The 13,552-nt window shown below is 42.6% G+C and overlaps 1 protein-coding gene across 2 annotated transcripts in view; it reads left to right on the top strand.

The window, feature by feature from the left end:
* RETREG1 (reticulophagy regulator 1) overlaps positions 1-11,689 on the top strand; it is a 58,048-nt gene extending 46,359 nt beyond the window's left edge. For both annotated transcript variants that reach the window (XM_087721985.1, XM_087721984.1), the window contains 6 exons: positions 790-916; positions 2,556-2,640; positions 4,200-4,337; positions 4,982-5,046; positions 6,578-6,704; positions 9,814-11,689. In XM_087721985.1, coding sequence (XP_087578111.1) covers positions 790-916; positions 2,556-2,640; positions 4,200-4,337; positions 4,982-5,046; positions 6,578-6,704; positions 9,814-10,307 — 1,036 coding nt within the window. In that variant the 3' untranslated portion in view covers positions 10,308-11,689. The remainder of the gene's footprint in view (positions 1-789; positions 917-2,555; positions 2,641-4,199; positions 4,338-4,981; positions 5,047-6,577; positions 6,705-9,813) is intronic.
* The last annotated feature ends 1,863 nt before the right edge of the window (positions 11,690-13,552 follow it).

Raw genomic sequence — 13,552 nt, 5'->3', positions numbered from 1 at the left:
TCAAATCTCACCGGCTCAGGGTTGACTCAGCCTTCCATCCTTCCGAGGTGGGTAAAATGAGGACCCGGATTGTGAGGGCGATATGCTGACTCTGTAAACCGCTTAGAGAGGTCTGAAAGCCCTATGAAGCGGTATATAAGTCTAACTGCTATTGCTATGGTAAATTAAAGGGTAAAGTAAATTTAAGGTAGGTCATATTCAACAAAAGAGCAAAGATCGCTACCCTCCCTCCACAGCTCCAATAGTCTCTTCGGAATTGCAAACTTTTACCAAGTCCACAATTGGGTAGCACTTATATTGTTCTCTGTGGAATATATTCTTATGATAACATTTTTCATAAATTTCAGGGAATATTTTATGTACTTCTTCATCTCTGAAGCTAAAAAAAAGTCATGTGCCAAATAAAATCTGGCCATCTCATTCCAATCTCTCACGATGGCATATGTTATAGGACCGTGATGGCAAACCTATGTGGCGGAGGTGGCACGCAGAGCCGTCGCCGGCTGCTCTTCCAGGTTCCGTCACGCCCATGTGCGCCAGCCAGCTGGTCCAGCACGCATGCGCCTTGGCCAGCTGCTCTCTTCCTGGTTCTGGTGCTCCAGAGTATGCGCTGCACTTTCGCCACACGGTGCCGAAAAGATTAACCATCACTATTATAGGAGAAGTAGTAAGGAGAATTACTGATTTTAAGAAAGAGTCTACACATTTCTGCAAATGTAGAGAATTGGTTTTTATTAGAAACTCGTGACTGAATGTTTCCTTATTCATTTATTTATTTGTCTTTTCCAGCTACCAAGTCAGTGCATCCGAATCCGAAAATCGCCTTAGGCTGAACCAATGTATAGAAGAAGCAATGATAAGTTTCTTCTTGTTCCTCCAAGAAATGTCTCATTTTAAGGAACAAAATCCTGGCAAGGTAAAATTAGCCTTGCGATGTCTTCCATTTCATTCGACGGACTTTTCTTTTTTAAAAAACTTTTGGCAACGTTTTTATATAAAAATCTTAACATTCCATCCTACAGTATATGTATGCTGGATCAGTAAATGAATTGAATTACTATTAGGGAATTCCAAATCCGTAAACTAGATTATGAAGTTTAAAACATCCTTTGAAGAAGGCAATGGAAAAGGACTTTTGTTCTGTTGCTTAAAAAAAAAAACCTGCATAGATATATCCATGAAATCGCAAGGAATGATGGGAAAGATTTGCTTTTACACATAGCTGTATATAAGTAAATCACATTAAGTTCAACAGAACCTGTAGACATGCATCATAAAAAATATATAACATATACTCAGAGGTGGGTTCCTATCAGTTCGCACCTATTCGGTAGAACCGGTTCGTCAAATCTACCGAACTGGTTAGAAGAGGTTCCACCAGTGGACCCGGAAAGCAGGCCACACCTACAGAAGAGGTTCCAAAATTTTTTGAAACCCACCATTGGTTGGTGTGTAATGTCCCTCAGTTATCTACGCATTAATAATGATGTAGTAGTATTTCCTTATACATTTTAGGGACCTTTCCTTACAAAATTAGTGTTTTCTTTCACACTTTTGGATTTCTAATTTCTGTTTCTGTTACTTGGCAATTGCTAAAACCAATCCCACGTGAAAAAGTATTCAAAGCCTTCTTGATTTTAATTGTCAATTTATTTATTCCTGCACATTGTAATATTTATTCATTGACATACCTCTGTATTTCCACTGTTGTGAAAAACAATTCCAGCAGCTGCTATCATGTGTAAAATTAAATATATGTTATACTCCCTTTCAAATAGCCAACAAAATATTTCTGGTTTTAATTCCATATCTTGCTTTACGATTGCTTCTAACCACTAACTTTTGAATAGCTACTTGGACCGACCTAAGTACTAATTCATAATTTCATATCCGGTCACATGGGTGGCAAGGCACTCCCATCCGTTCGCATGGGCGGCAAGCCACTCCCACAAAGGAGGCCACACCCACAGAGTAGGTTCGAACAATTTTTGAAACCCAGCACTGTCTGGCGGGCACTACTGCCGCTTTGCTTGTGGGTGCACTGCACACACACCCTTTGCACGCATGCGCAGTGCAATAAAAATTGTTCCGCGCAGAAGCAAAAAACAAGATGGCGGCACTTGTAGCCCCAGCCAGAGAACCAGTTCAAGGGCATGACAGGCCTGGGTTGCTGCCGGTTCAAATGACCATACCACCAAACCACTACCGCTTCGGCCTAACCAGTCCAAACTGGTAGGAACCCACCACTGCTTCATACCAATTTAAGAGCCATTGATCCAATTATTATTAGGAATCTTTGCTTATTCCTATTCCTACTTTTGGGGAAGAAAGGAAAATTAATTCCTTTGTTCTTCCCTATGCTTTTCCCACCTAGAATATCTAATGCAGGTTCTGCTCCCTGTCTGTTCTTCCTAAAACATATCCAGCTGTTTTAGGGGAGAAGAAATTTGGATGCAACATTCTACAGTCTCAGGGCACATTAAAAGATTTATATGTTACAGGGACTGAATGTTACTGACTGATATGATTGACCTTTGTTCTTTTTTTAAAAACAGTTTTGCCTCCTAGTGTGTAGCATATGCACATTCTTCACAGTCTTGGGAAGTTACATTCCTGGAGTTGTACTCTCCTATCTTCTATGTAAGTTCTTTCAAATGCATAAGGGATTGGGTCTGGAAGTTCTTGGGTAACATCATAGATGCCCCCTGCAATATGTAACCATATTCACATAGTGTTCATAATTGTGGTTCACCAACAAAAGGGCGAACGACAAAACCGCGCCAGACTAAACCGCGTCGCTGACGTCATCAAGAGGGCGACAACAGAACGGAGACAGAAGCGCGCTGTAAAAGTAACCCTAAACCTAAACTTAACCCCTAACCCTAAACCTAACCCTTAACCTAACCCTAAACCTAACCCTAAACCTTAACCTAACCCTAAACCTAACCCTAAAGCTAACCCTTACCTTAAGTTAAATCGGCTTTCTTTCGACGCGCTATTGTAAAGCGCCCTTCTTTCAACGCACTGGCTGTTGTCGCCGCGTTGATGACATCAGCGACGCGGTTTAGTCGGGCGCAGTTTTGTTGTTCGCCCTTTTGTTGGGTCAGACATAATTGTAACAAGATGTGTGCTTAGAAAAAGAAAAAAAAAACATTTTCCTCATTGTGACCAAAGTCCTGAGAAATACAATAACTGTTGAAAGTATTTGTATAATATTAGACAAATATATAATATGAAAATATTTGAATAATAGAGCTACGGTGGTTAGAATGCAGTATTGCAGGCTAATTCAGCTCACTGCCAGGAGTTCGATCCTGACTGGCTCAAGGTTGACTCAGCCTTCCATCCTTCCAAAGTCCGTAAAATGAGGACCCAGATTATTAGGGGCAATATGCTGACTCTGTAAACCTCCTAGAGGGGGCTGTAAAACATTGCGAAGCTGAATATAAGTCTTAAGTGCAATTGCTATTGCTGACATGTTTCAGAGTAACAATTTGAAAGCCATTTATAAAATAAATAAAAACAATGAATTAAAAGGTTACTGAGAAATGAAAGTACTTTTATTAAATTTTATCTCCTTACGGGTTATGTTGATGCACTTCTAATGAATATAGCAATAGCAGTAGACTTATATACCGCTTCATAGGCCTTTCAGGCCTCTCTAAGCGGTTTACAGAGAGTCAGCATATTGCCCCCAACAATCTGGGTCCTCATTTTACCCACCTCGGAAGGATGGAAGGCTGAGTCAACCCTGAGCCGGTGAGATTTGAACCGCTGACCTGTTGATCTAGCAGTAGCCTGCAGTGCTGCATTTAACCACTGCGCCACCTTGGCTCTTGCATGTTCCACTAAACAGTAGTCCTAATTTCAATCAGAAATGCGTACAATTCCATTGTTAGTATTCAGATGATTGCACATGATAAACATACCAGTCATTTGTGCAACAATTATGCCAATTTATTTATTTCCATGTCATAACATTATTATTCCAGTTTTGTAGATTAAGAATAATAAGCAAAGCCTGCTAAAAGTCATTTAGACTTTATAGCTTTGCAACCAAGTTTCCCCTTGAAAATCTGCCAATTGTTTGTTATATAACTTAAACCGATGCATAGTTATTTGTGGTATCTGTGTCAAAGCCGTGTGTCTCAAAAAGATAACATTCTGCATGGTTTTATATTTTGTTCTTCCTTTGACAGTATTATGTGCGTTTTTATGTCCGTTCTTCAAGTGCAATGAATTTGGGCAAAAGGTATATAGCCACATTAAGTCGTATCTTCTGAAACTGAACTTTGGAATACAAGACTTTATCAACCAAAAGTTAAAAGAGAGAGCAGGTGAGCAACTGGCAATTTCAGCTTCCTTGATGTATATTTTTTTTAAAAATGGCACTTTATCCACTGAAATACGCAGGTACAAAAAATATTCTTACCATCTTTATGAAAAATAAAAATAAAGAGCCGAGGTGGCGCAGTGGTTAGGGTGCAGTACTGAGGTCACTTCAGTTGACTGTTATCTGCAGTTCAGCGGTTCTAATCTCACCGGCTCAAGGTTGACTCAGCCTTCCATCCTTCCGAGGTGGGTAAAGTGAGGACCCAGACTGTGGGGGCGATATGCTGACATTGTAAACCGCTTAGAGAGGGCTGAAAGCCCTATGAAGCGGTATATAAGTCTAACTGCTATTGCTATTGCTATAAGCTTCAAAACCTAATTATATTTTATTTCTTGTAGCAATTAATGATCTTTCCATGTATGTCTTTTAAATGACTATATCCTGAGTAAGGTAAAATGCTATATAAATAAGTAGACCGATGTAGAGATTATGTACCTAATCAGCTGGTTTTAAATGCCAGTTGTGGCTAAAGGGCACCACTGAGTTGTAATGCGTGCCTTTTTATCAGTATTGCAAATAAATGAAAATAGAAATACTTGACTAGCATAATAAGCAGAAATCCTAAACTGATAGACTCTTCTTTTCCAGAAATGATCAAAACGAAACCAAGTGAGGATGACAGTGAACTGGATTTATCAGCTTTATGTCCTAAGGTTGGTTGGTTCTTATATCATGTTTTTTTTTTAAGTTTTTTTTATGACAGTGAAGCACATGAACTTTTATTTGCTTTCACAGAGCGTATTTCTGCTCCCTCCCTTTATAAAAACGAGGTGGAATAAGCTCACCTTTGCCTACTGAACGGTGCACTCGATGTGATTTCTTTCTACGCAAATATACACAGCATTGCAAAATAAAAGTTACGTTTTTGTCTAAATATCTTGATCCAAGAAGCTTGTCATTTTTTTAAAAAAAAAGTAGACTTAAATATATCAACATTTAAATATTTGTTGGTATATCTCCATCACCTAAATAAAGAAAGCAACTGTTCTCGCTTTATACCGTGTTTCCCCGAAAATACGACAGGGTCTTACTTTCTTTTGCCCCACGAAATATGGCCTTGGGCTTATTATGAGGGAGGGCTTATTTTGGGGGGTTGCTGGGCGGCTGCTCCCTTGCAAGCGGCCTCCCAAAGAGCCGCACAGCCTCACGGGTAAAGCAGCCATGAGGTAACCATGCTCACGAGCAGCCGCCCGGCAAATCCCCTCTCCAGCCAGGCAGAGCGCCATTCACTGACCTAGGGGGTATCACTAAGGCGCCAAGCCACATGGCGCTCTGCCCGCCCCCCAGCTCCCGCGGCTTGGCACATTCAGGATACCCCCTAGGTCAGTGCATGGAGCTCTGGCTGGCTGGAGAGGGCAGTTGCGCGAGCGCCTGTTCTGCCTCCAGCCTCACCAAGCCCTTGCGCAGCTCTCCCAGGGCGCCGCCGCCGCCCGCCTCCACTCTGAGCATAACTTCCAAACTCCAAAACTCGGGGCCAAGTCTTCCAGCATCAGCCGCTCTAGGAGTGCTCTCTATGGTGGGCCGGCTGCCAGACAGAGAGTCTTCCGGACAGAGAGTCTTCTGGACAGAGAATCTTCCAGCAGCCAGCCCACCATAGAGACTCAAATGTGCCAAGCCGCGGGAGCTGGGGGGCGGGCAGAGTGCCATGTGACTTGGAGCCTTAGTGATACCCCCTAGGTCAGTGAATGGCGCTCTGCCCAGCTGGAGAGGGGATTTGCCAGGCAGTTGCTCATGAGCATGGTTACCTCATAGCTGCTTCGCCCCTGAGGCTGTGCCCAGCTCTTCGGGAGTCCGCTCGCAAGGGAGCAGCCACCCAGCAGCTCCCCCCTCTGGTCAGGAAGAACGCCACTCCCCAACCTAGCAGTATCCTGAAGGCATCAAACAACGTGCGCGCCTTCCCTCCCTCCCGGCTCCCACGGCTTGGCACCGTCAGGATACCGCTAGGTCGGTGAGCAGTGCTCTGCCTGGTTGGAGGCGAGGGGTTATCCAGGGGGGTTATTTTTGGGGGTGGGCTTATATTTTTGCCCACGCGAAAAATGTGGTAAGGCGTTAGTTTCGGGACAGGTCGTATTTTGGGGGAAACACGGTAATGACAGGATCATGCTTATGGTGTTGAAAGTGATGCGTACTGAAGCAACATTTAGTCTACGGTATATTTGATAGTTTGGTTTTTCCAATTTACAGGTTAGCTCAGCCACTGCAGCCAAGGAGCTGTCTGTATCGGACACTGATATCTCGGAGATATCTTGGACTGACAATGGAACTTTTAATTTATCTGAGGGAAACACTCCACAGACAGACACATCTGATGGTATGTCCTAGTATGTTGAATTCTTCCAGATTTTACCAAATTGTTAATTGCAGATTATTTTTAGCTATCTAAGGCAGGGGTGTCAAACTCACGTTGTTATGGCAGCGTCACATGACGTATCAGGACTTTTTTTTTCCCTTCGCTAAACCGGGCGTGGGCGTGGACAGTGCGTGATGCGCAGGCCGGGCGTTTGACAGTCCTAAAATAAAAGAATTCTACCATGATTCTCTAATACATGCTTAACATTCATTCCTTTTAATCTAGATGTTAACGTCTAAATTTGAAAAAGGCATTCATGCAAACTCATTTAGGCTAAACAATAATAGAAATATACACACACAAGCCTACTGAGAATGTAGACTAGCACAAAGACTAGCAAACCTGAATAGTTATATATCCATTATATTTGTATATAACCACTCATCTCAAACCAACGAGTGGGTGGCGAACAATCGTAAAAAACTGTTAAGCAGAATAGAAACAAGAAATTAAATGCCTTTACCAACCAACAAATATTATAATCCATCAATGTCAACATAACCAGCAAATGGAACTCTTCACTCACCTGGAAACCGAGGTACATAAGCCAGGTCTGCGAGGTTTTCCGAAAGGCCAAAAATTTCAAGGCCTCCTAATCTCCAGAAGGAAGAATATTCTAGAAGGCATGTCTCCTTATCACCGCCAGCCAGCATTCCTTGGCCAAGCATGCCCATCCTGCAAGATGGGATTAGATGAGTAGAAACAACCTCAACTCAGTCCTATGCCATGAGGGACTTTAAAGATGACTATCAGCACCTTGAATGGCACCCAGAAACACATCGCAGCCCTTAGAGCAATGTGTGCTTAAAAGCCAGCGCCATTTACAAACCATGCAGCGATCTTCTGTACTAGCTGAAGCTTTTGAATGCTTTTCAAGGACATCCCCCTGTAGAGTATGTTACAGTATTCTAAATGAGAATGTTGGTTGAAATATATATTTATATATATTTGTATATATATATATATATATGTTTGTTTCCCCCCCCCCCTCGAGTTGTAAGCCGCCCTGAGTCCCCCCAGGGAAAAGGGCGGCATATAAATAAACTTTCATAACTCATATACTGCAACCTGTGTTTGGACAGATAGATGTCCTATCCAGTTAATTGACAATTTAATTCACTTTGGATCAAGCCTTTTTTTCTTTTTTGAGAACATTTTTTATTGTTTTAGTTAAAAAAAAATAAGAAAAAAATCATCTTTCGTTACATCTTGTTGAAAGCGTATTGATTGGTTACAAATATATTTCTTCCACAGTCCTTACATATTACTTCATCCAAATCATGTTGTACATTTTAAGTCAAGAAAGAAAAATTGTGTATTTTACTATCCCTGTACCATAATTCTCATTTGGTTACCATTGTTTAAACATGTTTTTATCTAGAATCATTTATATTTAAAGACACAACCACCTACTGGCGTTCATTTGCAATTTCAATAGATCTCCAATACCATTGCACCAGTGGTGGGTTTCAAAATTTTTTGGAACCTCTTCTGTAGGTGGGCCTGCTTTCCGGGTCCACTGGTGGAACCTCTTCTAACCGGTTCGGTAGATTTGACGAACTGGTTCTACCGAACAGGTGCGAACTGGTAGGAACCCACCTCTGCATTGCACCTTTATGACATGTTCTAAAATTAATTCGGTTAAGTAAGATATCTAAGCATTCCCGCCCCACGTAACACACCTGTATCATTAAATATAGCGTGACCCGACAAATGCACGCACGACAAAAGTGCGCCAATGAAACCGCAGTGCAAAAACCGCGACATCATCAATGCGCCAACAACAGCGCGCCGACAGAAGCGTGATTTAAGTTAAGGTAAGGGTTAGGTTCAGGGTTAGGTTTAGGGTTAGGTTCAGGGTTAGGTTTAGGTTTAGAGCGCGCTTCTGTCGGCGCGCTGTTGTCGGCGGGCTTCTGCACTCATTCGGCGGTGCGATTTAGAACTCACGGTTTTGTCGCCACGGTTTCGTCGGGCGCGCTTTTGTCGAGCGCGCATTTGTCGGGGAACCTAAATATTGTCCATTAACATTTCATTGTTATTATTGTAGTTAACTAAAGGTTATTTACTGATTATCTCACCTCTCCTCTCCAGGCCCACACAATATTATAACTTTATAACCGTCTTTAAACAATTTATTATTAATAAGGTTTATAGGACTTTTCCGTCAATCCCAAATTAGTTAATTACATGCTAAGAAAATAAACATTCGACATCTACGACAATCTAAGAGATATTAACATTTCTACTTTACAATCTCCCAGAATGTACATTAGGATTTCTATGGCCTGGTGGATCAAGCCTACGGGACCGCCTCCTGCCATATACCTCCCAACGACCTATAAGATCTCACAGATTGGGCCTCCTTCGGGTACCGTCGACCAGGCAATGCCGGTGGGCGACTACTCGGGGGAGGTCTTTCTCTGTAGCCGCTCCGGCCTTGTGGAATGATCTCCCCGCAGAGATCCAGACCCTTCTCACTCTCGTGACCTTCCGTAAGGCCACTAAAACCTGGCTGTTCCGGCAGGTCTGGGGCTGTTGACCCCAAAATATGTTCCAGCCCCACTTGGAATGGAGTGCATGGTGTGTTTTTTAAATCTATCTCTTCTTTTTTCTATTCTTTTTTATTTATTTGTATTGTTAGCCGCCCGGAGTCCTACGGGATTGGGCGGCATACAAATGCTATTAAACTTTTGAAACTTTTGTATACGAGTATCAGACCTCAGAATGAAAGAATGAATGTTGTTGAATGTTGAATGTTTATTTTATTTATATGCCGCCCTTTCCCCCCGAAGGGGACTCAGGGCGGCTCACAACTCAACTAAGGGAGGGGGATACAGACAAAAAAATTAAAACAACGCGCAACAATACATAATTTAAAACACACAACAGTCATACCATTCGAGAAGGGGATAGAAGCTTTTTAGCCCCAGGCCTGTCGGAATAGCCAGGTTTTAAGGGCTTTGCGGAAGGTCTGGAGGGTGGTGAGGGTTCGAATCTCCACGGGGAAAGGCATGTTAAAGGTGCAATTGTGTGGATTTATTTATAACAATATTTTCTGTTCACCTTTCAGTGGATTTCGATCGGCCAAGCGATCACGAGGAAGCTTTCGCAAAGGATCTCGCAGAATTCCCGTCCGTGGAAAACGGCACCGAGACCAACGATGAGGATTCGAGCATTGGTTTACCAGTGCGGCATAAAAGGAAAAAAGCTCACCCACCAACCTCATTGGACCAGTATTACAAGCAGGATAAGGAAGGGGCCTCCGCAGCAGGCCTTCCCTTGTCTTTGGTCAACGACCAGGCCTTCAGCTTGGTGACAGCAATTGCCGGCGATGTCGTGACATCGGTGGTATCGGCAGCCATCAGAGAACAGTTGCAATCTGTGCCGGAAATCCCAAGCGAAGAGGCAGAGGCAGAAGAAGGAGATGATTTCGAACTGCTCGATCAGTCGGAGCTCGAACACATGGAGAGTGAACTACCAATGCCTACCAAAAGCCCAAAGGCAGAGCCCCAGGAAAAGAAAAAGTCTTCGGGCTTCCTCTCAAATCTGCTCGGTGGGCATTAACGCGGAAAGGGAAGCTGCTTAATATAGTATATTGATATAAAAACAAGACAATGTGAAATGCAAGGGAGAGGAATTGACGAGCTGTTAAGCTTTACCTATTATTCTAGATGTGCTGTAACATTCTTCACGCGGAGTGAACTAACATTGTTCTTAGATCAGTTGATGCTGGTTAGCTTTGTTTTCTGATAGTTGATGCCATAGAAATGAAATCACGATATTTTCATTCACAGCAATTTTAAGAGGCTTCTTATACAAACGTAGCTCAGTTTTGGCTGTCGCCAAATCTTTTGTCACTTTCAGCCTGTTACACCCCCATCCCACCCCACACCCCAAAAAAAGCATTTTGGCAGCAATATTTCAGGGAGAGAAAATATCTGCAAAATTCAAAAAGCCATCGTACCCTAACTTAACAAGGCTTCGAACACTTTTTTGCTGCCATCATCTTTAACACACCCAAGTCACACATTCTCTAATTGAATAGTAATTTTTCTTATGTTATGAGGACCCAGATTGTTGTTGGGGGCAATATGCTGATTCTGTAAACCGCTTAGAGAGGGCTGAAAGCCCTATGAAGCGGTATATAAGTCTAACTGCTATTGCTATTGCTAACTGCTATTATGTTACCTGTCTGAATCTCAGGTATTCGTATTGAGATTGAGAAGTTTATTTATATGCCGCCCTTTTCCCTGGGGGGACTCAGGGCGGCTTACAACTCAAAAAGGGGGGGGGGGACAAACATTTAACACGTAGGACAGTACATCATTAAAAAAACACAACATTCATACCATTCAGGTGGGTTACAGTCTTTAGCCCCAGGCCTGACGGGATAGCCAGATTTTGAGGGCTGTGCAGAAGGTCTGGAGGGTGGTGAGGGTACGAATCTCCACGGGGAGATCGTTCCATAGGGTCGGAGCTGCCACCGAGAAGGCTCTCCTCCGCGTAGTTGCCAGTCGACATTGACCGGCAGATGGGACTCGGAGGAGGCCTAATCGATGGGATCTAATAGGTCGAGTGGAGGTGATTGGCAGTATGGGTTAGCTAGAGAAGCAAATGTCTTTTCAAACTGTATTCTTAAGAGGCCTTGGAGTTGGGCAAAATATCCATATCCTGTATACCGTAACACACTTTGTACAACTACTTGTGGCATATGTATATGCTGCGTGGAATTGAATTTAGGTTGAGTAGGAACTGATTAGGAAAAAAAATTCAAATCTGAAATTAAGTTGGCAATTTTTATTTTTATTTTCAGTTCCATTAGTTTAAAGTGGTTTAACCTTATATATTTAAAATATAAAATCATACAGATCTGATTTATTTATTTCTGGAAGACTAGTGTTATGTAAGAAATAAAATATTCCTGGCATATAAAATGCTGCTAATTTTAGCACATTTGAACATCCTGTGGTCCACTTTGAGAAGAAACTTGGTGAATCTTCTATTAAGCATTATGTTTTACCTTTAAAATTGCATGACCCGTCAAAACCGCAGTCGACAAAACCGCGCTCGACGAAAGCGCGTACCTGACGTCATCAGCAGCGCGACGAAAAAAATTAAAACATAAATAAAATTAAAATAAAAATAAAATTAAAGCAAGCCGATTCACATAAAGGTTAGGGTTAAGGGTTAGGGTTAGGTTTAGGGTTACGTTAAGCATTAGGGTTAGGTTTAGCGTTAGGTTAAGGGTTACCGTTAGGTTTAGCGTTAGGTTAAGGGTTAGGTTTAGCGTTAGGTTTAGCGTTAGGTTAAGGGTTAGGTTTAGGGTTAGGTTTAGGGTTAAGTTTGGGGGGGTTAGGGTAAGGTTTTCGCTTTAATTTTAAATTTACCGCTCGCAGCGCGATGTTTTCGTCGCGCTGTGATGACGTCACGTACGCGCTTTTGTCGAGGGCGCAATTGTCTACCGGGGTTTTGTGGTGGAACCTAAAATTGAGGGTAACAGGAGTGCCTTATCAAGGTGAACTAAACTTTTAAAAAGAAATAGCTTTAACATGCTTTGACTGGAATGTTAAAAGAAGCCAGCAGATTGAGGGACCATATTAACTGCTTTGATTTATCTCCAACTTGTAGAGATTTTACTGACATTCTAATCAATACATATAGTAATGGAGTGGCCTTAGGAAGTAAAGGTGCAGTTTAAAGAGAAATTTATTTTCTTCCCACTAGGTTTATTAGGTAACTTGCAAAGTAAATGTCGCTTTGCAGCATGCAGATCTGAGTAAAACGTCGTCAGTTCAATTCCAAGTCTCCTCTCTCATCCTACCTTCTGTAAATATTGAGTAAAGTCCGTATACTCAAAGCTACACTAACCCAGTCCCATTTCTAACTCTAAAGCAGATTGTTCACTGATTTCTGTACATCTTTACCAAATGTTACCGTGCTTCAAATGTGGAAGCGTGGAGAAATACTGGGTTGAGATCCGCAGAGTGAAAAAAAAACCTAGGCATCTAAAGTACTACAGGTAGTCCTTGCTTAAGGACTACCCTGTTTAATGACCATGTTGCTCAATTGCCAGTCTTAATTCTGGTTCTTAAGAAGGAACTTACTGTACAGGTAGTCTTCAACCTGAGCCCAAAATTTTCATTGATAAGGAGGGCAGTTGTTGAGTTGTGCCCCATTTTCAACCTTTTTAGCAATAGCAGTTAGCAATAGTAGTTAGACTTATATACCGCTTCATAGGGCTTTCAGCCCTCTCTAAGCGGTTTACAGAGTCAGCATATCGCCCCCACAGTCTGGGTCCTCATTTCACCTACCTCGGAAGGATGGAAGGCTGAGTCAACCCTGAGCCGGTGAGATTTGAACCGCTGAACTGCAGCTAACAATCAGCTGAAGTGGCTGCAGTACTGCACTCTAACCACTGCGCCACCTCGGCTCTTTTTGCCACAGTTGTTAAGCGAATCTCTCCTGCTGTTAATAGAGCCGAGGTGGCGCAGTGGTTAGGGTGCAGTATTGCAGCCACTTCAGCTGACTGTTATCTGCAGTTCAGCGGTTCTAATCTCACCGGCTCAAGGTTGACTTAGCCTTCCATCCTTCAGAGGTCTGTAAAATGAGGACCCATATTGTTCAGCTGACTGTTATCTGCAGTTCGGCGGTTCTAATCTCACCAGCTCAGGGTTGACTCAGCTTTCCATCCTTCCCAGGTGGGTGAAATGAGGACCCAGACTGTGGGGGCGATATGCTGACTCTGAAAACCGCTTAGAGAGGGCTGAAAGCCCTATGAAGCGGTATATAAGTCTAACTGCTATTGCTAT

The sequence above is a fragment of the Thamnophis sirtalis genome, unplaced genomic scaffold (genome assembly GCF_051295495.1).
Source record: "Thamnophis sirtalis isolate CommonGarterSnake01/CBP01778 unplaced genomic scaffold, rThaSir2_p1.2 scaffold_8, whole genome shotgun sequence".
Classification (NCBI taxonomy): Eukaryota; Metazoa; Chordata; class Lepidosauria; order Squamata; family Natricidae; genus Thamnophis; species Thamnophis sirtalis.
The sequence above is the reverse complement of the archived record's forward strand: the minus strand, read 5'-3'. Positions and strand labels throughout refer to the sequence as shown.